Source organism: Meriones unguiculatus, chromosome 7, assembly GCF_030254825.1.
Source record: "Meriones unguiculatus strain TT.TT164.6M chromosome 7, Bangor_MerUng_6.1, whole genome shotgun sequence".
NCBI classification, from domain to species: domain Eukaryota; kingdom Metazoa; phylum Chordata; class Mammalia; order Rodentia; family Muridae; genus Meriones; species Meriones unguiculatus.
Window position 1 is genome coordinate 35,150,227 of NC_083355.1, and position 23,733 is coordinate 35,173,959.

At 42.3% G+C, this 23,733-nt stretch overlaps 1 protein-coding gene across 8 annotated transcripts in view; it reads right to left on the reverse strand.

Moving 5' to 3' along the window:
- Positions 1-23,733, reverse strand: part of Bcas3 (BCAS3 microtubule associated cell migration factor) — a 471,233-nt gene that overhangs the window by 427,721 nt on the left and 19,779 nt on the right. For all 8 annotated transcript variants that reach the window (XM_060387076.1, XM_060387078.1, XM_060387080.1 and 5 more), the window contains exon 6: positions 4,567-4,648. In XM_060387076.1, coding sequence (XP_060243059.1) covers positions 4,567-4,648 — 82 coding nt within the window. The remainder of the gene's footprint in view (positions 1-4,566; positions 4,649-23,733) is intronic.

Genomic DNA, 23,733 nt, shown 5'->3' on the forward strand with positions numbered 1-23,733 from the left:
AATAATGGAGGACAATGGCTTCCATGGGTATCTGTCCCATGCTTACTATGGTCACTCCTCTCCAAATATAACAGAGGCACTAAGGGTATTTTGCATCCTCATAATAAAAAATAAATACAGACTAAGCTCTTCTTTTAAAGGACAGCGTTCTACACGTAGCCCCAGCTGGTCTGTAACTTGGACTGGAATTCAAAGATGCAGGAGCCTCTGCCTCCCTAGTGCTGAGATGAAAGGTGCTACACATCTAGCCTCAAAGTCAAGCCACATCATCAGGTTAAGCATGCAGTACAGAGAACTGAGAAACACCTGGATTTGGTAAAGCTATTTCCCAGCAAGAGAAACGAAGTAATCACTGTGGGTGCTGGGACTGAGGCAAAGCAAGGGTGAAGGTTCAAATGGGAATGTGCACATGCAGCCTTGAATGCCATCAGAGAAGCAGCAGCCACCATTAGAGCGCACATGCATTACTAGCTTAGAATCCTCTTCTAGATCACTCCTAGGACAGGGCATTTACACATGGTTTAGGTGGGTTACACCTGTCAAAGCCCATGCCACACCCACCAGGAACAGAACTGACAGGAATGCTGTCCTCTGAACAGGAGAGGGATTAAACACCTAAAGCAGAGGCTTGGAAAATAAATCGTCCTAAATGACCCCAGGCAGCATGGCCTCCATGCTAGAGATGAGGCATTAGGAAAGAACACAGTAATAGTGGATGCTGAGAAGCAATCAGAGCAGAAAACATGAGAGAAACCCCAAATCTCAGAGTTTAGCCATCTAAAATGTCAATAAGCCTGTTCCCTTTTCCTTGCAACATACTGCTGATATCTGTGAGCAAATGTCAGCTGACCTACTTTTGGAGGGTGAGGGTGTGTGTGTGTGTGTGTGTGTGTGTGTGTGTGTGTGCACGCGCGCGCATTCGTGTGTTAAAGAGTTCATTTGTTTAACCACAGCCATCAAAATGTTACATCAGAAATATCACACCAACATTTCTAGAGAATTTAGTCATAAATTCTGACTTCACACAGCTGAACAAATCAAATGAGTCTCCTTTGAACATGACAAAAACCAGATTTAACTCATAACTAATACTGCTGTATATGGAAGTTTGTGAGCTCAGAAAGCTACAGTAAGAAAAAAGTTAAAAACAATGACGTATGAAAGATGAAATGTAACAAAGTTTTTAGAAACAATGAAAAACTACTAAGTTTTTAAAGAGAACAGAATTCAAAACAGTGTTCTGAAAAATCAACAAACACACACAACACACCAACCACCATATATAAAGAACTCAAAGCAGGTCTATGGATTAAGTGCAGAAGTTAGTTTTACATATGCATAAATATTTAAGGGGGAAATCCAGCAATCCAGACCCTAAGCTGTTAAGTACATGAGTGTAGGATCTGAGGAATGTGAAAAGCAAGAAGGAAAGAGAGGAAAAGGAGAATAAAATTTTCCCTAAAGCACAGAATTGCATGAACCTTCAATTTCTATATTCCAGCAGTCAAATTGTCATGACCTTTAGTTGTTAGTATGACATGACACTGAGGAATTTACACATGATCTCCTCTGAACACCTATCTCCTCTTATTCTGTTCCTCAGAAGTGATTGTCACTGTTATTGATGCAGATGGTTATTTTGTTTTGTTTTTGTTTTGTTCTGTGTGTGTGTGTGTGTGTGTGTGTGTGTGTGTGTGTGTGTGTGTACTTGCGTAAGAGTTCCTGTGGAGCCCAGAAGAGGGCACTGGATTCCTACAGCTGGAACTACAGGCATCTGTGATTTACTCTGGAATATTAGAACCTCTGTAAGAACAGCACAAGCTCTTAACCCCTGAACCATCTCTCCAGCACTATCACTTTCTTTCTTTCTTTCTTTCTTTCTTTCTTTCTTTCTTTCTTTCTTTCTTTCTTTCTTTCCTTCCTTCCTTCCTTCCTTCCTTCCTTCCTTCCGCTATCAATTATAAGCTGCCCAGAGGAAGTACTGGGAATTTAGACCCTCTGTAAAAGTAATAGATGCTGTCAATTACTGATCTCCTGATTATTGTTTTCTGAGACAGGGTCTCAGGTAGCCCAAGGATGTCTCATTTTCACCATACAGCCACTATAGAGGCTCCACAAAGGTAAATATTGATTGTGAAACTAACAAAATCTGGAATCACCTATGAGAGGAGATGAGGGAGAGTGCTACAATTGGGATATAAAGTAAATAAGTTATAAAAAAATGAATCTATACATATATATAACAAAAAAGAAAATTAAAAAAGAATATAAATTACAGAAACAGAAAGCAAACAAGGCTTGGCAAAAGTCCAACATGGGCAATTTGGTGGGCTCCTGTTTCAAACTACAAATGAGATGGGACAACTGGAAATACAGCTTAGCAGCCAAGTGCCCAAGGCCCAGGATTTGACCCCTCTATGGACATATGATATAAAATCAGAGAACAAATAAGACTTAGGTAACAAAAAATGCAGACCACCAGAGGGCCGTCCCCACAACTTAGGCCACACATCTCCACACTGGAGGTGCCCTGGTAGATGAGCCCCCAACACTGCAGAGTTTACTAACACAGGGAACAAAGCCAACAGTCCTGACAAGAGTAACAGGAGATATAAAGGGAAAAAAATGTCAAAATGGCTTCAGACTCTTCCACTTAACTCAAAACTAATGCCCACAAAACTCTGAAATAATGTGATTATAAGCAAGCAGTTGCTGGACAGACAGGACTTGCGGAGAATAAAGACATTCCACAAGATGAGATGAGCTCTCCCACACACAGCTCGGGAAGCTAGAGAAGGACCACCACCACCATTAGGAGTCGAGTGTGATGGGGACAGCCCCAGGGGTGACCGCTAGTCCCTAATACAAAGTTTATGAGTCCTGTCCCATGTATTCCATTTAATGAAAACTAATATTAAAACTTAACCAAATACATTTAGATGACATATAAAGGATTTTTCAGTGAGAACATTTATCCTGTAAAACTGAACTTTAAATCTAAAAGAGTATAATAGTGGAAGAAATAGTTTCTTGACTAACAAAGCTACTTAAGTCAGGGAGAAGTTGAGAAATGTCGATTAGTAACTGAATAAACAAGAAGAACTTTATAAGGAAAATGAAAAAGGCCAAAATATGCTTCTGTTAACTAAACACGAAAGAAAGAACAGACTCTGTCTGCTAATGTTAAAGTCCTTGTAGACAACCCTGAACGTGCCAAAACAGGGAAGGACAGTCTATTAGAACCTTCTTTGTCAAAACAATTCATGAAATATAAATGCAACAAAAAAAAAAAAAAACAAACTTCAGATCAAGCAAGGGAACACACAACCCTGGGGGAGCCAAGGAGAGAGGGGTGAGCAGGGGGAGAGGAAGGGCAAGGGAGGGGCAGCACAGAAAGAGGCTATAAAGGCCACACTGCTGAACTACAAGGGGAAACCATGTGATTGCAGGGCATTGTTGCCCAGTTATCCTTCCCATTTCATAGAGAAAATCTAATCACATTAATCCCTAAAATTACTTATGCACAATCAAGTTAAGTTTTTAGTAAGCATCATTCTCACCAATTTAGAGAATTAACAGCTACATTAAGTTTTAATGTGATGTTTCATTTCAGGATAATCTTTCAAATAGTAATAGAATTAAAATATTTTATGTCCTTATTTTAAAGTAACTTTAAAGTGTCCATTTGATTAATATAAATTGTTTGCAGCAATTGCAAAAATGTTTTGTTGTTTTGGGCTTTTTTGGTTTGTTTGTTTGTTTTGGGGGGGTTCTTTGTGTCACCTTGGATGTCCCATAACTCACTCTGTAGACCAGGCTGGCCTCAAACTTGAAAGGTCCTCCTCCCTCTGCCTCCATGAAGGCTGGGATTACAGGCATGTGCCACCATGGCTAGACATACAAATGTATTTTAATGAGCATAGGAACAAGGAAAAAATACTTTTTTTGATCTCATAATATAAAGGAGTCAGAAATTTTAAATGATCATATATTTGGAGCTTTATGCATAAATATAACACATACACAATTTAAATGTAACATTAAGAAGTATTTCCATGAAATATGAAGGACAAACAGGTTCAAAGAACACTGTATACAAGAATATACAAAAAGCAGTTGGCATAAAGAGTTAAGGTTAAAAGCCCACAACACTCTCCTGCCATAGCCAAAGCCCCTGGCAGCAGAGTCACCTACAGCAGAGACAATACTGAAAACCAGCACGTCTAACTGAGAAGGCAAAGGAATACCCAATGCGCCAGCAGCAGAACAAAAGCGGCCCAGAAGGATGCCCAGGAAGCCAAGAAAGAAGACAGCTTGGAGAAAGAGCTAGCAAAGGCAGAGGCCAAATCGAGATCAAAGAGGATGGAGATAAATCAAAACCACAGCAGAAAGTGAATAGCCATATTGAAATGGTTAAGATTACCCATTTCCATTGCAACTGAGAGCACTGTGGGTTTGTCTTGCTTGGGAGGGGAGGGAGGCAGAATGGACCTTTGCAGTAAAACAGACCTAAGTTATCACTTTTGTTGTCTGTGTGATTTGCCTTTTCTTAAGGGCTATACTCACCCAACTGTGGAGCAGGCAAGATTCTAGCTGCACGGACTGGGCCATTTCGTACAGAGAAGAGCTCCTGGGCCTCCCCGCTGATCTGCAGAGAAGGCAGAAAACACCTCAGTATGTTAACACGTGGCTCACAATGCTATAGATGAAAGCAACATCTTAATTTTGTCGTGGTTTGCCAGAAATACACACACACACATACATATATACACACCCACACATTCCATTAGGATTTTAGGCTGGTCATGCACATCAAATACATGCCTATCTTAAATTATCATAAGCTCTTTCAGAATAACATTCTTGGTATGAACTTGAGAAAAAGTCTGTTCTGGAAGTCTGTAATTTGTGTCCGTTAAGCCTTGAGAAGTCTGTGCAGTCCCATGTTAGGGTCAGGCAGCTAGGAGACTGTTCTGCACTAGTCAAGCTCAGTCACTACAGTAAGTCATCTTTCCAGAACTGGAGGACATCATTCAGACCTATCAGCCACTTTCTTCTGCACTTACAGAACAATGATGCTAGAAGAAACCTCCAAGACGCCTCTATCTGCAATATTCCGTGAATGACACAGTTGCAAGGGAGCAACTGTGGAAGTCATCACTTTTAATATAAAGGAAGATCAAACACTGGGGTAATGTCTAATCCCTTGAGTAAAGTCAGATTCAGTGCTTGGACATAAAGACTTCAGTATTCTCTTTCTCCAAAAGGCAAAAGGCATATGCCAGTATACATTAAGTTTAAAAAAATGCATATTAAAATAGAATTAGCAAATAGCAGCTTTCTAGACTGACTGTGGGGGGGTGACACTAATATGGTCCCCAGCACACTGCAGTAACTACCAAGTGTTTGCTAGAACATACAGTATCAGAGAAAAAAACAGTACACATTGTAAAACTGGTCCTAAAGACTCAAGAACTCCTAACGGACATAACAAAGATAAAAACTCATAGAAGACATATACTATCAAATTTCTAATAGGCTTTGCCCAACAAGTGGTTTAAAGTACCAAGAATATATCCATCATAAAAGGTTGTCAAATCTTCCAGATGTCAACTCTGTGCACACTGAGTGCCTGGTACATGACAACTCACATCTTCGGCCTCCCTCCTCTGTACCTTTTAGAGCTGCAAGCTACAGGGTCTTTCTTCCCTGTAAATAAGCGCTGTGCCTGCGGTAACTGAGACTCTGTGTGGCCGCAGCAGCACACCCCACGAGGAGCCCCAGCGGACAGCACAACAACAGCACCACCTACCCCAGGCTCTAAGAAGTCAGCGGAGCAGGCGGCTCCTGGGCTCCACAAGCCTTCGCGGCTTTCACTTCAATAATGAAACCCACTGCAACAGACACTGCATTTCCCAGGAAGAAAACAGCTGTTCAGGGGGAAAACCTGAAAGATTACTTCGTGACACTTCCCAATGCAGCAAGCAGACATTTTTCTGAAATCTGAAACGCACCACGTCTTCAGTGTCTGAACACATAGACTCTCACAGGGGGAAGCAGTGAGTGTGGACTTCTAGTAAAGATGTTTTGCTAGGTCCCAGTCCCCACCTCTTGAGAACAAACAGAAAAAGACAACAAGACAACGCACAGAACGCTGACCAAGCCATTACACTTTGAAAAAAAAATGCAATATCCACTGGACAAAAGATAAGTAAGTCTACTCTTTTATACAATTTTTTAAATTTTAAAATAATGTAAAACAGAGGAATGAAAAATCCCACTCGTGAAATTTACACCCATAACAAATTACAATGTGAACACAAAATCTCCAATTCAGTACCATTATTTCCATGTGCCAGAACTGGCATTTAGTTTTTGGCTCTATCAAACAAAACTCTAATGTTAAAAAGTATAACCTTATTTCCCTGAGTCTCTGTACTTTATACTAAATATTGTTTTAAAATCTGTCTTGCCATAATTACAATATGTTTGATATCACTGAATTTAATACACTAGAGCAGAAAACATAGAAAAGCATTTCAAAATCCAAACACATGGAGCTTGATAGCAAAACAACTTTCAAAATGAATCAAACTCCCTTTCTAACCTGAACGTGTCTTTACATGTACAGCAACAGGTGAGAACAAACCCAGGAGAAATAGAAAATGCAGCACCACATTCACTGTGCGTCCTGGCTCTAGCACTGGAAGAGGGAAGGGAGGAGGCACTGTGCCACACGGTGAGCTATGAGCGCCCTCACTGCACGCTGCTGAAGTCAGAGGCGTAATTCTAACCGTGGAATGTAAGTCACAAATATCAGCCTCCCCGGAACGAATCCTCCAAATGATCCACGAGACTCCTACATGAGAACAACACTGAGAGCTGAGAGCACTACCAAGGCATATCCAGAGACAGCCTTCCACACGGAAGGGATGGAGAAACACAGGGACGGTTCCCAGCTGCCTCTAATCCTTTCATCCAGTGTGTTCATGGGTAACTCTGCTTTCAAAGAAATATCAAAACAATGTTAAATCAGTTAAAACTACATTTGTGTCTCCTAGAAAAAAGATGTCAAAGAGTCATAAGGATGAGGACCCTGTAGCCAGAAGAGGATCTGCAAGTTCACTTTTAAACTGACAACCCAAGAAAGCAAAGAAGCAGCAGGGCGTGGAGCCAGAACTCCAGCTTCCAGCCACTTCTGTAATGGTGGTGATGATAAAGGGAGAAGAAGGCTCAGGAGGAGACCTCTCCCGGAGCTCCTCCTGTCTCTGCCTTTGTTCTTGCTGGCATTTTAATTTCTGATGACAGACTTTTGTTGTTTGGGGCATAAACCGGACGTACCAGTTTGAAGGCACAATAAGGAGAACAAAGAATGATTTGTTCACACTGTAGAGAAAAAAATCTTTTCCAACCATAGAAAATAGCTTTCGCATGGTGAAAATATGCAAATTACATACCAAACTGGAAGGGGGTAGGGGAATACAAGTTTAGAATCTCACAACTCAATCTACAGAAAAGGAAATTACAGCGCCCAAGACAACAATAGACATACAGAAAGATCTGGGAGAGCACTGAGAAAATTTTTGGAGAATTCTAAAATCAAACGAAGGTCACCCAGCCCTCAGAATTCAGCCTACTCTGAAATCCTGGTGTGAAAAGCTCAGTCCAACACCACAGATAAGTGAAGATAGCCTCCAGCCTCCACAATGAGTGTGTGAGGCTGCCGGACACACTTACGCTGCCTTGCCATGCAGGAACAGGAACTGCGGCTGCCAAATGACTGTTTTGGCAAACTTTCCTGACAGGCAGCAATATATTTTAAATGTACATATCATTAATTACATGTACAGATTAATGAATACTGCAAAAAGCATCTGTGCCACTGACACACATCTCAAGAAAATGAGGGTTAGGCTGGTAGCAAATGCTCAGAAGGCAGAGGCATGAGGATCTTCTCCACAACGTGAAGACCAACTTGGCCGACACCTAAGAATCCACAACAGCTCGGGCTAACATGTGACACTCTGTCTCCACAAAAATCAACAAGTAAACAACAGAAAGTTGTGAAAATTCAGAAGGCTTGCCACATTCCTCCCCAATCATAACCACAATCTTAGCTTCTTTGACCGGACATGGATTTTAATTACCAGCCAATGTAGCTGGAGTCATATAGTATGCTCTTGTGGAATCTCTTCCCCATGACTATGGTTATGACTTAATTCATGTTGATGCATGTCATTACAAAGTTTTTCTTTCTCTAGTGCTTCAAGACTCCCATTGGAGGAAAAGCTATAATTTTACATATCCCACTACTGACAGGCCTCTAATGCGTTTCTAGTTTGGACCCATCAGAATTACAGCTACATGGCCTCTGTGGTAACACAAGAAAAAACAGGGCATGGTGGTACACAGCTATAACCCATCACTCCAAATGTTCAAACCTTCAAAATGACAATTTCAAGGCCAGCCTGGGCTGTGCAGCAAAATACTGTCTCCAAAAATAAAAAATTAAAAAACAAATGAATAGATACATAGATTTAAAAAAAACCAACCAAAATACAGACAGGCTGGTGAGCATTCCTATGATACGACTCTGGAGACCAAGGATCGGATCTTATATTTCTTGATCACAGGCTCAAGCTCTGCCTGCTGGGCTGTATAGAGTGAGTTCAACACCAGCAAGACAAATTAGTGAGAGCCTATCTCAAAAAACAATTTTCAAAGAATAAACAGTGGGTGCTAGGATATAGCTCAGTGTGGGAATTCTTACGTAACATGAGTGAGGCTCTCGGTTCAACATCTAATTCCAAGCAATACATATTACAGAAATATAAAGTCATGAAAAATCATATAATAATTCACTAATTATCCAATAGACTGTCTACCGGATGTTCAAGAGGCCACCATGCAGCCATCTCATTTCACAGCAGTGTGCACCACTTTTTTGGGCTATTTTACAATACTCTGAAGTATCAAAACCTTACAGTAATGATTTTTTTTTTTGGCTTGTAGAAATTGAACCCAGAGCCTTGTACACACCAGGAAGGACTCTACCATGAACCAAGTCTGAACTTCTACAACTGTTCCTACTGAACAGACAAGCAAATGAACTTTGGTTTTCTTGACAACTGAACTTATTCTGTAGAAAGCTGATTCAAGGCAGGCACAGAGCCTATACCTATTGTCCCAGCAATTGAGAGGCTGAAGCAGAACTGCTTACCTACAGGCTGGAAGCCATTTGACCAGCCAGGAAGAACGTGTACAAAAAGTAAAGCCTAGTAAGCATTTTCAGTGTCCTTTGAGCCTGTGAAGGGAAGGAAGGGTGCCGGAGGCCGACCCCAGGTAGGAAAGCAGAGTCAGTAACCCTGCTGGGCAGGCAGTGGGCAGCAGTGTTGCCTTTCAGTGACTGCGGAGAGAAGATTAATAAGCTTGGCATTGTGCGTGGCAGGCTCCCTAACTGCCTCCAGCTCTTCGTCACACTGTCCCTGAACTAACATTAAGTGAGAGCTAGGCCACCTGTCCATTTACAGTTGTGTCTAGTACCACTGATTGCATGACTATTACTGCAGGTGGCTTCAGTGAATGCAAGTATGTAGCTCTCTGCAGAGGCCTATTAGTATAGTTGCTTCTGTTTTCAAGATAATTAAGGAGCTGGAGAGATCACTCAGGTCTTAGGAACACTGTTGCTGCTCCAGAGGACCAGAGTATCCAGAATTGCTCTTGTAATAGAGCATCTGATGCCTTTTTCGGGCTTTTGTGGGCATTAGCGCACACATACAAATACAGAGGCACTTAAATAAAAATTAAAACTGTGCTGGGTGGAATGGCACACACCTCAGCACAATCTCAGCACTCAGGAAACAGAGGCAGGTGGATCTCTGAGTTCCAGGCCAGCCAGCACTACAGGGTGAAGCCCTGTCTCAATGCAGAACATTCAAATAAAGAACAGGGCAGGAGACAAGTCTCCAGCTAAGATCACAGCTGCTCTTTTACAGAGGACACAGGTTTGAGTCCCTACACCTACGTGGTTTCTCACAACTGTCTGTAACCTCAGTTCTACGGTATCCAATGCCCTCAATGATCTCCAGTTGTGCAAGTGGTACATACACATACATGCAGACAGAACATACAAACAAAAAAATTGGGTTTTTAAAACGTAATTAGACATAGGCATTGATACAGATTTCAAAGATTAACAAAACTGTCCTCATATCAACCCACACTTTTAATAGAAACATATGAGGGTTCTTGTTGCTTCACAGTCTAGCCAGCCATTAATGTCAGCCATTGTAAAAGAGTACCAAAAACACACACTGATGTAGTTCATGAATGGAAAGCATAAAGTCAGCCTCTGGGTATGCCATCAATCGCAAAGTAAGCATATGAACTAAAGTATTTACTACAGTGAGCTTCTGTGATGCCGGAATACTCAACTGCTATCCTGGGTGCTCACGTGCAGAGTGCAAAATACGAACAATAAGCAAATGCTCATATCAGCACCTCTGAAGAAGATAAACTGAATTCCAAATACAGTTAAGAACCAACCTTCTCCCACCCTTCCAGACAAGAATTGGTTTAGGGATGCTATGCCTAATTAAAAACTGTGAAACTTGAGGTATTCACCTTGTAGATGATAAATACACCTTAACAAACTTGAAAGAACAGAAACCACAGACTACCCTCACCACAATGGAACTATCAGAAATTAGTAACAGCAAGACATCTGGAAAATAACAACACACTAGTGAGATTAAGCAACCAATTGTAAACAACACAAAGTTCAAAGAAGAACGTTTCAAATTTTTTTTAAAATATTTTGTTCATGATTTGTTTTTTCTGTTTTTATTTGATCTAATGTAGCCCACACTGTCCTCAAACTCCTGACCCTCTCAGGCGCTGGGATTACAAGCATGTGTCACGAAGCTGAACTTTTTAAAGCAATTTTAGCTAAATGCAAATAAAAACCCAATTGAAACTGTGGGATGCAGCCAGAGAGTGAAATCCACACCACTAAGTGCACAGAGCTGAAAAAAGAGGCTCCAACTGCGAAATCTAAAACTACCTACGAAATGAGAGAAGAACCAAATCAAAGCAAGCAGGCACAAATAAACATCAATTGGAAGTGAAATCAATAAAATTGGAAAAAAATCAATGGGAGGAAAAAGCAATCAATGAAACCAAATGCTCGTTCTGAAAAAAAGATCAATAAAAATCATTACAGCTCTAGCCGGTCTAAGAAAGGGACAGGCGTGTCACACACCTAGAATCCTAGCACTTGAGGGGCATGTGACCGAAGATGCAGTTCAGGGCCATTTGGGATACAGAATGTGAACCAGCGTCAAAAACCCATGGTCTTGTGGTACGCTGGCGTATGGCTTTAATCGCAGCACTCTGGAAGCTGAGATACGAAAACTGACACAGCTTTAAAACTAGACTGGAGTACACAGAACTGGACCTAGCTTCTGTCTCAAAACTCAGAAACAAACAAAAAAAAGCAAGGATTTAGATAAACTGAGCTAGCTCCCCAGACCTACCCTCTGGTGGGTGCAGAGGTGGGGTTGCATTGCTAGGCAGGCCATGGAGCCTGAGCACCAGGATCTGCCTTTCTCTGCATAGGAACTACATGTGTACACCCAGTGTTTTTTACATAGGTGTCTGGGATTTAGCTCGGGTCCTTGTGCTTGCAAGGAAAACACTGAGCTATTTACTCAGCATCCAATCTGAATTTTTAAAGTGATCCATGAGACTTGGAAAACAAGAAGAATTTCTCAGGTTTATCTCAAGTACATTTTGCCTCTAAATCAAAAGGTGACTAGCTCTAACTCCTCCTAGGGAAGTCGGACAGCAGAACAGCTAACATCAGTGTTCCTTAAAGTTTTACTCACTGCCCAAATCACAGCCTGTGACAACTAACAGCGCAGAGCATCTACAATGCATATCCAAGGCCAGCACCCTGACAGCTTACTGTTGTGTTTACTAGATATACACATTTGTTACATCAGGGTAGATATAGCAATGTGGCTACTATAAGATTGTGTGTTTAAAAACACAGAGGCAGCCTGGTCTGCAAAGTGAGCCCAGGACAGCCAAGGCTACACAGAGAAACCTGTCTCAAAAAAACCATGTAGTACATAATTAATATTAAATGAGAGTTAAACCAAGGATTTTGTTGTTGTTGTTAAGGGAATAAATGGTAAATGACTGCACCTATCTATCATAGTGTTTAGCAGGTTATAACTTTAACCCACAATTCATAAATCCTGTTATGAATATTTAATATCTATAATATATAAAAGAACACGCTGCGGAACAACGTAATTCATGGACCTATGGGAATGTTGTTACCTCTGCTGTATAGCCCTGGTTTTAAAAAAGAAAAAAGACCAATATATATATATATACACACACACACATATATATATATTAGAGACAGGTGGGGTGGTGCACGCCTCTAATCAGCACAGAGGAGAGGCTGAGGTCTGTGAGTGCCTGGTCAGCCAGTCAGGGCTACACAATGAGGCCTTGTCTTGAAGGACCAGAGAAGACGGCTGCCAGAGGTGGCTCAGTGTTTACAGCACTGGCTGCTCTTCCAGGACCAGGTTCAACTCCCAGCACCACACCTCAGCTCATACATTTTGTTAACCCTTAGAACCTTGTCTGGCCTCGGAGGGCACCAGGCGCTCAGTAGAGCACAGGTGAGCAAACAGGCAAAGCAGCCATACACTGAGTACCCTAGGTAAGCGCTGGCTCACCCACCCGGGCAGGCACGGCGCCACCCCTGTCAGTCCCGGGGACAGGGGGGTGGGTTGTACAGAAACTCCACTTTCAGCTTAATTACTGTGCAAACCTAAAAGTACCTGAAAAAATACACACTTTCAATGGATACACAATGCATGGAAAAGCATCATATTCCCCAAAATTAATGTCTCGCCTAATAGGGAAAAAGAGGGGAATAGAAGACATGAAAAGGAAAAAACATGGAGATGAAAGGAAGGAATGAAAGAAGAATTTTGTATCTAAGAACTTCAATTCTAGGACTGCAGAGATTAGAAGCATTGGCTCTTCCAGAGGACACAGGGTCAGCTCCTTGGCACCGCATGGTGACTCACTCTGGTTCCAAAGGACAGGATGCCCTCTTCTCAACTCCAAGGGCACCAAGCATGCACACGGTGTACACACAAACATGCAGGAAAAACATCCATAAACATACAATGAATAGGGCTGGAGAAATGGCTCAGGGGTTAAGAGCACTGACTGCTCTTCCAAAGACCCTGAGTTCAATTCCCAGCAACCACATGGTGGCTCATAACCACCTATAATGAGATCTGGTGCCCCCTTCCTGTGTGCAGGTGTAGATGCAGACACAACATTGTATACATAATGAATAAATAAATCTTTAAAAAATTAAAATGAATATAAAAATATTTCAATTCAATTCCTAAAGCAACAAAAAGACCCATATACTCCATATAAATATACACTGAGTCATTATCAATTTATAAACTGGTAGCAATTAAATATACATTAAGTGAACCTTCTACTTAAAAGGAGAACTGTTACAAAAAAAAAATCGTTTTCAATAGGGAGAAACGGATATATATATCACTATGGGATAAGGCAATGTCAGGCATAATCTTAGCTTCATTACTCAGTAAAGAAGCCAAAATGGCCAGGCAGGAGCTGGTACATACCTATAATGCCAAGTCTAGGGAGTCTGAGGCAGGATGACCAGGCATTTGAGCTGACAGAAGCAAGGAGATTTTAATTAGCTATTAGTAGCCAGAGCAACCACAAAGCAAATGGCAGGAGCCCACTGATTCTGCTCAGAATGCCCTGAAGCCACCTTGCTGCTGTACGGTCAGTCCCCTGTGTCCACAGTGCCATCTGCACTCCAACAGCATCTTAAAGCAGGTGTGGGCACTTCTGTACTGACCACAGATGCTTTCTCACTTTTCTGTCATTACTGTAACACTACATCTAACAACTATTAATACAGAATTGAAAAGGTACTAGGTATTAGGACCTACAAGTGGCTGTGTTATATGCAAATACTAGGCATTTGCAAGCCTTTAATCCCAGCAGTCCTGGGACAGATGCAGGTCAGCCTGGTCTGAGTAGTTCTAGAATAGCCAGAACTACACAGAGAAATCTTGTCTAAAAAAAAAAAAAACTACACAGTTTTATAAAGGAGATAAAAGTATCTACACATTTTGTATATATCGGGAGGGGCGTGGTATTGGGACTAACCCTTCCATAGAGTGTAGAATTGTATTTTCATTTTAAAAATTAAGAAAAACAAGAGAAAGATTGCCCAAAAGTGTTGACCTCAAAAGCCATGGGCATCTCCTACAGTTCTCAGGCAGGCACAGTGGCACATACCTGTAATACTGAGCAAAGAACCAGGAGGAGCACCATAGCTGGGGAATTTAAGGTGCCCGGGCACGGAAGTGAGAAGCCACCTTGCAAATCAAGCTACTGTCTTTCACTTGAGAGGCTTTTTGCTCTGTCACAGCTCTGCCTGGTTGGTTTCGTAACCTTAGACAGCACAGTGTGAGGAATGCATTCCTGAGAGTCAGGACCAGTCCTGCAAGCTCCTACAAAGAGGAGCAAGGGAGGAATAAGTTTTCTGTTTTATTTTTGCTGCCCAGCCACAAATGATTCAGCTGATGCCAGAGTGTCAGTGTCTCCATAGCTGGCTCTGTGTGCCAGCAAGGAAGAAAACACAAACCACAAAAACCACCTAAAATGTGTATTTGTGAGAACTTACAACTTAAAGAACAGATATTTGCTGACCACATGAAGGAGACAGCAAGCCAGTCTGTATTTTGGTCTTGACACTAAATACAAAACACAAACTTGAAGCAAGAAGGAAGTGAGTCTTGGGAACAGTATGAAAACCACAGAACATAAATAATGAATGGAACTTGTAATCATATTTTCATACTTCCAAATTTTCACACACATTGAAGAAGCACTGAGGCAAGCTTAACCTCTTCGCTGCGGCCTGATTTTCCAAAGGCAGATGAAAGGAGAGTGGCACAGTGAGGCCCGCGGCTGTGCACAGCTGATCCAGACACTGCACTTCAAAACCCCAGCCGTGACTTCAGCGCCCACCAATCTAAGGCTCACTCGGTCCTTTGAAGCTGCTCTAATGCTATCTTCCATTTGCAACTAACACTTCTGTAGTCAACAGATCTTCCTTGGGGTGAATGTTAATGCAAAAGCACTCAGACAGCCCGACCCTTGCGCCGGGAGGCAGACTGGAAGGTGCTCAGAAGTCAATGTAGCACCATTACGGAGAGTGTCGGCCTCGCAGCTGTCATAACACCTCACAGTCACTCAGGCGCACAAACTCAATTGCCTCTGATTCACTCTTTTACTGCAGCTCGAACTGGATGGATCTAAATCATACACTGAGAAGAAGATGACAACGCAAGGGAGATTCCACACGGCATCAATATGAATGATGTTTAAAAACTGCCAAGAGAATCTGTGGTCAGGATTGTCTTACGCGCGGGGAGGCAGGGTGCTCACCAGGGCCGTTGTGAGGAAGAAAATGGTCCTTAAAAGTTCTTCCAGTGAAGTTTCGCTTACTTGTGTGTGTGCACACGTGTACAGTCACACCCGTAAGAAAAAGCCAAACTATGAATGTGGGCTTTGTGTATCTTCTGGTGTGTATCCTATATAAACTATATTTACAATGGCATGTGTCATAAACAAGCCATGATGCTCCGAACAGCAAAATCTATAAACTATCAATCCCTGAAGAAAGACATGGAGGAAGCTTACAGGCATAGTACAAGAGAACAAAGACCTATCTGAAATGGCTCCTCCAAGTATATGAAAATTTGCCAAAGGCAGTGTCAAATGATGGCCTCTCTATTCAAGGTGTGGGAGCATGAGTGGGTTCTAGAGCAGTGATACTATGCTGCTTAATGATACAGAAGTGACACCTGTCACCACACATTCATCAAAGGCCAAAGCACAGCTCCAGAAGCAAACTCAGGGTAGACAGCAACCGCATCGCTGCGCTGTAGTGTCGGTGGGCACGTATACTTGGGGCATATAGCAACTCCACACTTCTATTCAATTTACCTTCTCAAAAAGGATACAGTCAGCCACGACTATGCATGCCTGTTACTCCCAACACTGAAAGGCAGACACAGGCAGCTCTGGAGACCTCCCTGGCCAGACAGTGGGCTGGAACAGCAGCTTTGGCTTTAAAGAGAGACCCCATCTCAAGGCAATAAGAGAAACTGAGGAAGACAGCCCATGTCCACCTCAGGCTTCCACATGTCTCCCAGGAAAACAAACACACACTTGTACATTCAAGAACATGCACCACGTATCCACATACAAATACATAAATAAAAATTAATTATATATACATACTTTTAGAAAGCAATTCAAGAAAGATTCCAATTTAGGATGAACTTCAATTATGGAGTGTGGAAGAGCCTACATAAAATTAGTCAAGTTTACATAACGCTATTAGAACACACAGAAAAGTTAAATTTCAGATCGACCCGTCTCAAAGACTGCCTGAAGAAACACACTACAGGGGAAGGGGTGAATGACAACAAGGACACATGAATAAAGATGCCATAAATGAAACCCATCACTTTGTATGCTAGCCTCAATGCCAATAAAATAATTAAACTAATAAAAAATTTAAATATATTAGAGTGGCATACGCCTATAACCTCAAGTTCCTAGGAAGCATACACAGGACGACTGCCAAAAGTTTGAGACTAGTCTGGGTTACCGGGAAACTCTGGCTCAAAAAAAGAAAGAAGAAGACAATATTAAAAAAACAGCTGGGTAATGTGGGTGGATCCAACACATTCTCTCAACACACCCCTTCGTTTCTGCTTTTATTACATGTGACACCCAATGAAGACCTGTCCACCACTGCTTCCAGTAAGAAAAGAACAGAGCAAACAAAATACGCCCTGTGCTCAGTGATGGCATCGGCAGGCATCCTGAGTGGGCACCAACCCTGCTCACCAATGCGCTCAAGTCACCGACTTAATATCATTCTCAAATGAAACCTATAAAAACGTTTCCTGGCTAACAATCTCAACGTGGCAAGGTCTTCTGGCATACAGCTTCTAATAAATAATGGACTAATTGGTTTTTACCTCAAATATGCCCTCACGTGTTTGCTCTGAAGTTTCTGGTATGTAAAAGCTACACTTCAAGCTTTAGGGCAGTTTCTGCTGTTCATAAACTGATGTGCCAGCGACACCTAGTGTTCAACATCTGAAGGACACAGTAAGCTCCAGGGAGCACTGCAAATAACTCTCACACAACCAGCACCTTCCAAGTACTAGAAATAATCCTATCTCCTGATTTCATTAAAATAGCAGATTTTTGTAAATATGTTAAGAAACCTAAGGAAATCCAAGCATGGTGACGCTCCCAGAACTCAGGGAGGTAGAGGCAGGAGGATCTCTGTCAGTTCAAGGCCAGCCTGGTCTACAAAATGAGTCCAGGACAGCCAAGGCTACACAGAGAAACCCTGTCTCGAAAAAACCAAAAAGGGGGGAAAAGAAAAAAGGAAAGAAAGAGGCTCTCACCAGCCATCTGGGGCTGGTCTCTAACTCACAATCCTCTTCCACAGCACATGTTGGGGATACAGGAATATACCACATACCCAGCCCCACTTGGGAGGCCTCTCAAACTCTGAACCTTTTAGCTCTGGCTTCCTAGGTAGCTGGGGTGACAGGCACATGCTATCATACCCAGTTAATATATGTCAACTTTTACATGGGAACCCTTTAGAATCAAGTTAAAATATACCATATAAAATTTCTCCTTAATTTTTAACATATGAGTGTAAATAGACTCAAATTTTATTTCTTCCAATGCAATGACATGCCAGGGACTAGGGAGATGACCTGGAGTAGATAGGAGCACTTACTCTGCAAGAAGGAGGGCCTGAGTTCCAATCCCCAGTACTCACATAAAAAACCAGGCATGCTGTGTGACTGTATTATAGTGCAGAAAAAGGATCTGAGAGCTCGCTGGCCAGCACGCCTACCCCAAAATGAAAGGTTCCAATTACCGCAGATCCTGACAGACACCCAAAGCCCTGCCCTGCCTTCTGAATGCACAGACGAGTATGAGCACCTGTACACAAGCTCACACACATGCAACACATGAACATGCACGCTCAACACACATAACACAGTAAGTACATACACACAGTACACACATGTACACATTATTATGATGGTGACATCTCATATTACACAGCACAAATGTTAGCCAATATATTGGAGAGAACTTCTAACTTTTTGTTTGTTTGTTTTTCAAGACAGGGTTTCTCTGTGTAACAGCCCTGGCTGTCCTGGACTCACTTTGTAGAGATCAACCTGCCTCTGCCTCCCAAGTGCTAGGATTAAAGGTGTGAGCCAACCCACCAGGCCCTCTTCCAAATCTCTTATCACATATTTACATATTTTCTCACATCAAACCTCTCCATCTAATGCTCGGACAGTGAGGACTGCTGAGGGCTTACTCAATGCACTGAGTTGGGGTGGGTGTTGTCTTGTTTAGTGTGTTCTGCTGTGTTCAGGCATAGTCTCATCTGTAATCTAAACTGGCCTTGAACTGGCAGCAATCCTCCTTCCTCCCTCCTAAATGCCGGGAAGATAGGCCTGAGCCATGTAGCTCTGCTGGCATAACGATTTAAATTGTCTGTTACTGTTTTATCCTTGATACTGTAAGATCTGACTCTACTAACAACAGTATCTGAGTCACTTTTCTATTCTGTGGCAAGACACCATGACCAAGGCACCTTACAACAGTTCAGACGCTGAGTCATGGCAGAGATCATGTCAACAGGCAGGCAGACAGTCAGTCTTCTAGAGTAATACTGAGCGCTTACATCTTGATCCATGAACATCAGGGCTAATTGGGAATGGAGTGAGCTTTTGAGACCTCAAAGCCCACCCCCAGTGCCACACCTCCTCTAACAAGGCCACCCTCCGCACACTTCCCAAATATTCCACCAACTGGGATCAAGTATTCAAATATGAAGGCTTATGGAGGCCATTTTCTTTTTAACCACAACAGCTATGAGAATTTGTTACTAAAGGATTATTAATAAGCATGTATTTCCAGGAATCACATTTCCACCATGAAAATTCCCATGCCCACAATTAACATTTAACCAAAAATGTTTCAATAGGCATATGGGAGCTCTTTGTGTCAGACAAAATGATACAGGAGTTAGGGATGCTGCTCAGTGCAGGGTATGTGAGGCATGTGAGATCCGAGGTTCAAACCCAAAAACACAATGGCGACTGAACTATCAGTTGGCGGAAAGCTGGCCTAACATGCACAAAGCCCTGAATGGCATTCCCAACACTGCATAGTAGTCAGGCCTGCAGTCTCAGCACTGGGGACACAGGGGCAGGAGTTCAAGGTCATCCACAGAAGAAAAACCAGCCTGAGCTACCTGAGGTCCTGTCTACCCAAAAGTTCCTAATTACAAAAAAGAAACAGAATCTTAAAACGGCCAAGTATACGCTCAGCAAGAACAAATATCACTGTAAATGTTGCAAGGCGCCCTCGACATATTCGCTATGCCTTCCATGCGCCTCTCGGGACAGCTCAGATAGGAGAGTGCTTTCCTTCCTATCTAGCACAGTCACCTCTAAAACCAAAACCATGACCGGATGCTGTGCAGTGGCAAACAGACACGGGTTGACAGATAGTTCAGATTTTCTTCACTTGACCTTGTTGCTACCAGTTCCAAACAGGTCACTCACCAGTCCATGGTCCACACATTTAAATCAGGCTCACTGTCCAGCCACTGAAATCTACTCTGCCCACAGCTTTCTCGCTTTTAGAATTATCAGTGTCTACCTCCATTCAAAATCCTGCAATGTCCTCTAAGACTCAGTGTGAATGGGCCCCCTAGGTCAGTGGTAGAGGAAGAACATATTTTGTAATAATTTATTTTATGTTCATTGGTGTTTTGCCTGCATGTATATCTGTGTGAAAGTGTCAGAGGCCCTAGACCTGGAGTTACAGACAGATGTGAGCGGCCATGAGGGTGCTGAAAATTGAACCTGGGTCCTATGGAAGAGCAGCCAGTGCTCTTAACTTCTGAGCCAACTCTCCAGCCCCTGAAAAACACATTCTTTGGTAGGAAAAAAAATTGTGCAGAACATTACTAAAAGATACATGAGGAAAGACACAAAAAAAGTGCTCAATATTATCAGTCATCAGGGAAACAGTAAAGCTAATTAAATTCTCAAGTTACCATCCACCAGAATACTAATATTCTGAAGACAGATGACATCAAACATTGGCAAGGATGCAGAACAATTCATATACTGTTATAAGAAATGTAACATGTAGTCACCTTGAGAAAGGCTTTGTGAGTTTGTTAAATTAACCACATTCCAAGCACATGAATCAGCAAATGCACACACAGGCAGTTCACTGAGAGAGGGTCTTCATATATTCACAACAAGCTGAAAACTGGGTGTGGCTGGAGTATGGCTCAGTGGTGGAGCATACGCTTAGCGGGTAAATGGTTCAACCCCAACACAGAATGAGAAACTTTAATGAAAGAACAGGTTGATGCTCACAAACACTGTGCAGAAAAAAAAAAATGCCACAGAGGAAATAATCCATAAGGGTGCAAAAGTAATCTACAGTGAGGTATCCATGAGAACACTAATAATGATTAGGTAGAGTGGAACCTAAACTGGAGACAGGGAACTTCATTGGGTAATGTCATGTTCAACATCTCTTTCTTCCCTTTCCTTCTGTAGCCCAGGCTATGCTCAACCTTACAGGGATCTTTCTGCCTCCCAAGTATTGGACTACAGTTGAGCACCATCACCCCATTTAGTCCACATCTTGAATGTCCTAGGTGCAAGAACCTGTCAGAAATGAAAAAACTTGCACTTGATTTGTGGAAAGGACCAGGTATGAGTCCACATACCTGTAACCCCAACATGTGGGAGGTTTAGGCAAGAGAGTAAGTTTGAACCTAGTCTTTTGAGTCTAAAAAAAAAAAAAACAGTCTTAAAAAAAAAAATAATTCAACTGGTGGTACAGATGCAGGCAGATCTCTGTGAGTTCCGGGCCAGTCTGGTCAACACAGTCAAGGCTACAAAGAGAAACAAGGTCTGGGGAGTGGGGAGTGATTCATTTATTTAATTGTGTGTAAATTTTCCTTAAGAAACATAAACTACGTACTAAATACTGATAAATACATACAATACCAATTATGTTGGTATTAAGCAAGCTGGTGTTTGTATTTACTGTGAAAGACACTGAGGAAGATAAGTATCAGCTACAGCTGGAGAAGTGACTCAGTGGTGAAGAAGAGCTGGCTGCTCTTTCAAAGATTACCAGCACCAGCATGGCAGCACACAACCATCTGTGAGTCCAGTCCCAGGGAATCTGATACTCTCTTCTCGCCTCCTCCAGCACCAGCACAACCTGGCAGACAGACACACATACAGACAAAACAATCATACGTACAAAAAAAAATTAATAATCTAAGCTAGAAAGACTGGCAAATGGTTCAGCGGGTGAAGATACTTGCCACCAATCCTGACAACTTGAGTTTCATCTCTAGGACCCACATAACGGAAGATACTGACTCCTGAAAGCTATCCTCTGACCTACACACACACGCTCTAGCACATGTGGACACTCACAGGTAGGGCATCACTGCTCCCCTGACTGAGTCCTGAGAGCCTGGCTGGCAGCACCTGTACCGCTGACGACTGAGCGTCACTGCTCAGCCTCTAACACAGGACACTCATCTGCAAAGTCATGAACTACCAAGAATAGAAATTCCAAAAACAGAAAGACTTTGTTTTGCCCATCTGGTTTTCCCAGCACCTTCAAGGCAGTCTGGCATGTAATGGACAATCAATAAATCTTGGCTAAGTAAATGAGTTAATGAATGAGTAGGGAAATATAAATGGTTTGGCTTTACAAGAATGCAATTTGGCAAAACTAGCAAGGGCCTTAGTTATATTGATCTCCAAAAATTACATAACCATAGAGATATTTATCTCAATATTCCTGAAATTAAAATAACAAAATTAGAAATCTAAATCAATGTTTCATTATAAAGAAAAGGCTTTTTCTGGAGATGGGGCCTGTTACAGCCCAGGTTGGCCTCAAACTTGCTAGGTAGCTGAGAATGACCTTGAGCTCCTTTTCATCCTGCCTCCTGTGTTGCAATCACAGGCATGTCCCACTAAGTCTAAGTTTTTGGGTGTCTGGATTTTTAAATAAGCTGTCTCATAGAACTCAAGTAAGCAAGGATGACTTTAAACTCCTGATACTACATCTCTATCTCCCAAGTGTTAAGATTACTGGCACAAAACACTTTCAGAGGGGTTGCTAATCAAGTGCTTAACAATGGATCTGTGCCCCCAGGCTTTACATAACATTTAATTTAGATAATGGGTCTCCTCATGTTGCCCAGATCATACTAATGTCATGAACCTCCTGCCCCAGCCTCCTGAAACATTGGGAAATACAGGACTGAACCATCATATACAGCTTAACTAACGAAATCCTGTTTCTGAATTTGTGCTACTTTCTAGTCAAAATCTCCGGTTTTTCTTTGTATTCTAAGTTGTGTGTCATTTTGTGTTTACTGATGTCTATTGTCTCCGTCGCTATGTATCCCAAACATGTGCTGCATGAAGTAATACCACTTACATCCTCACAGCTCACAGGGACAACCAACCAATGTCTAAAACTAGGAGGAAAATACCAAAAAAGCAGATAGAAACTGGCAGTTGTGGTGCTCCCCTCTAATCCCAGCACTCTGGAGGCAGAGGCAGGTGGATCTCTCAGTGCTAGGCCACCCTGGTCTACAGAGCAAGGCCAGCTAGGTCTAGACTGAGTTCCAGGACAGCCACAGGAACACAACCCTTTCTCAAAACCAAAACAAACATAAAAGCATGTGTGCAACAAAGAATAGTTGCATATCCCAGAGGAAGCATTGCCCGCAATTGTAGGCCATCTCAATCCAGAACAGGGAGGAAACAGGAAGAGAGAACACAAACACTAACATTACAAACATACACACACACACACACACACACACACACAAAAGTTCTTTTTTTTTTCTATGCTTCTTTTGTTTACAAAAATATCTCAGGCAGTACTCAAACTAGTAATATAGCCACGGTTGGCCTTGACTTCCTTCCTGATCCTCCTGCCTCTAACTAATCTAATGTAATCTAATGCCAGATTACAGATGTGGGCCACCATGCTCAGCCATTTCTTCTTGCATGTTGCACAATCACACATGTAAGCAAAACACCAACAGACATCAAACAAATGTTAAAATATGATGTCTGACCTGATTTTGGTGGGGTCAGGTTGGACCCTGTGCCTGCCAAGTGGAATCCCTATCACCAATCCATATCCACCGGCCTAGTTATCCTCTTTTGGAGGCTCATATTTAGAATAATAACAAAATCAGCAAACAGAGGCCAGGGGAGTCAGAGCAGGAGATGGGTCCCTGCCTAGCATTCATGAGGCCCTGAGAGTCATAAAATAACTGACTGAAATCAACAAATGGTGGTGCTGTGCACACAGAAGGAGCATCGGCCCACAGTCTGGATATGGTTTGCAAAACATTGTGACCTGCCATCAACTAATATCTGTGCAAGCCAACTTGCTGACCAACAAAAGCTGCCTACTGCGAAAGCTGACCCTGCTGAACAAATGAGT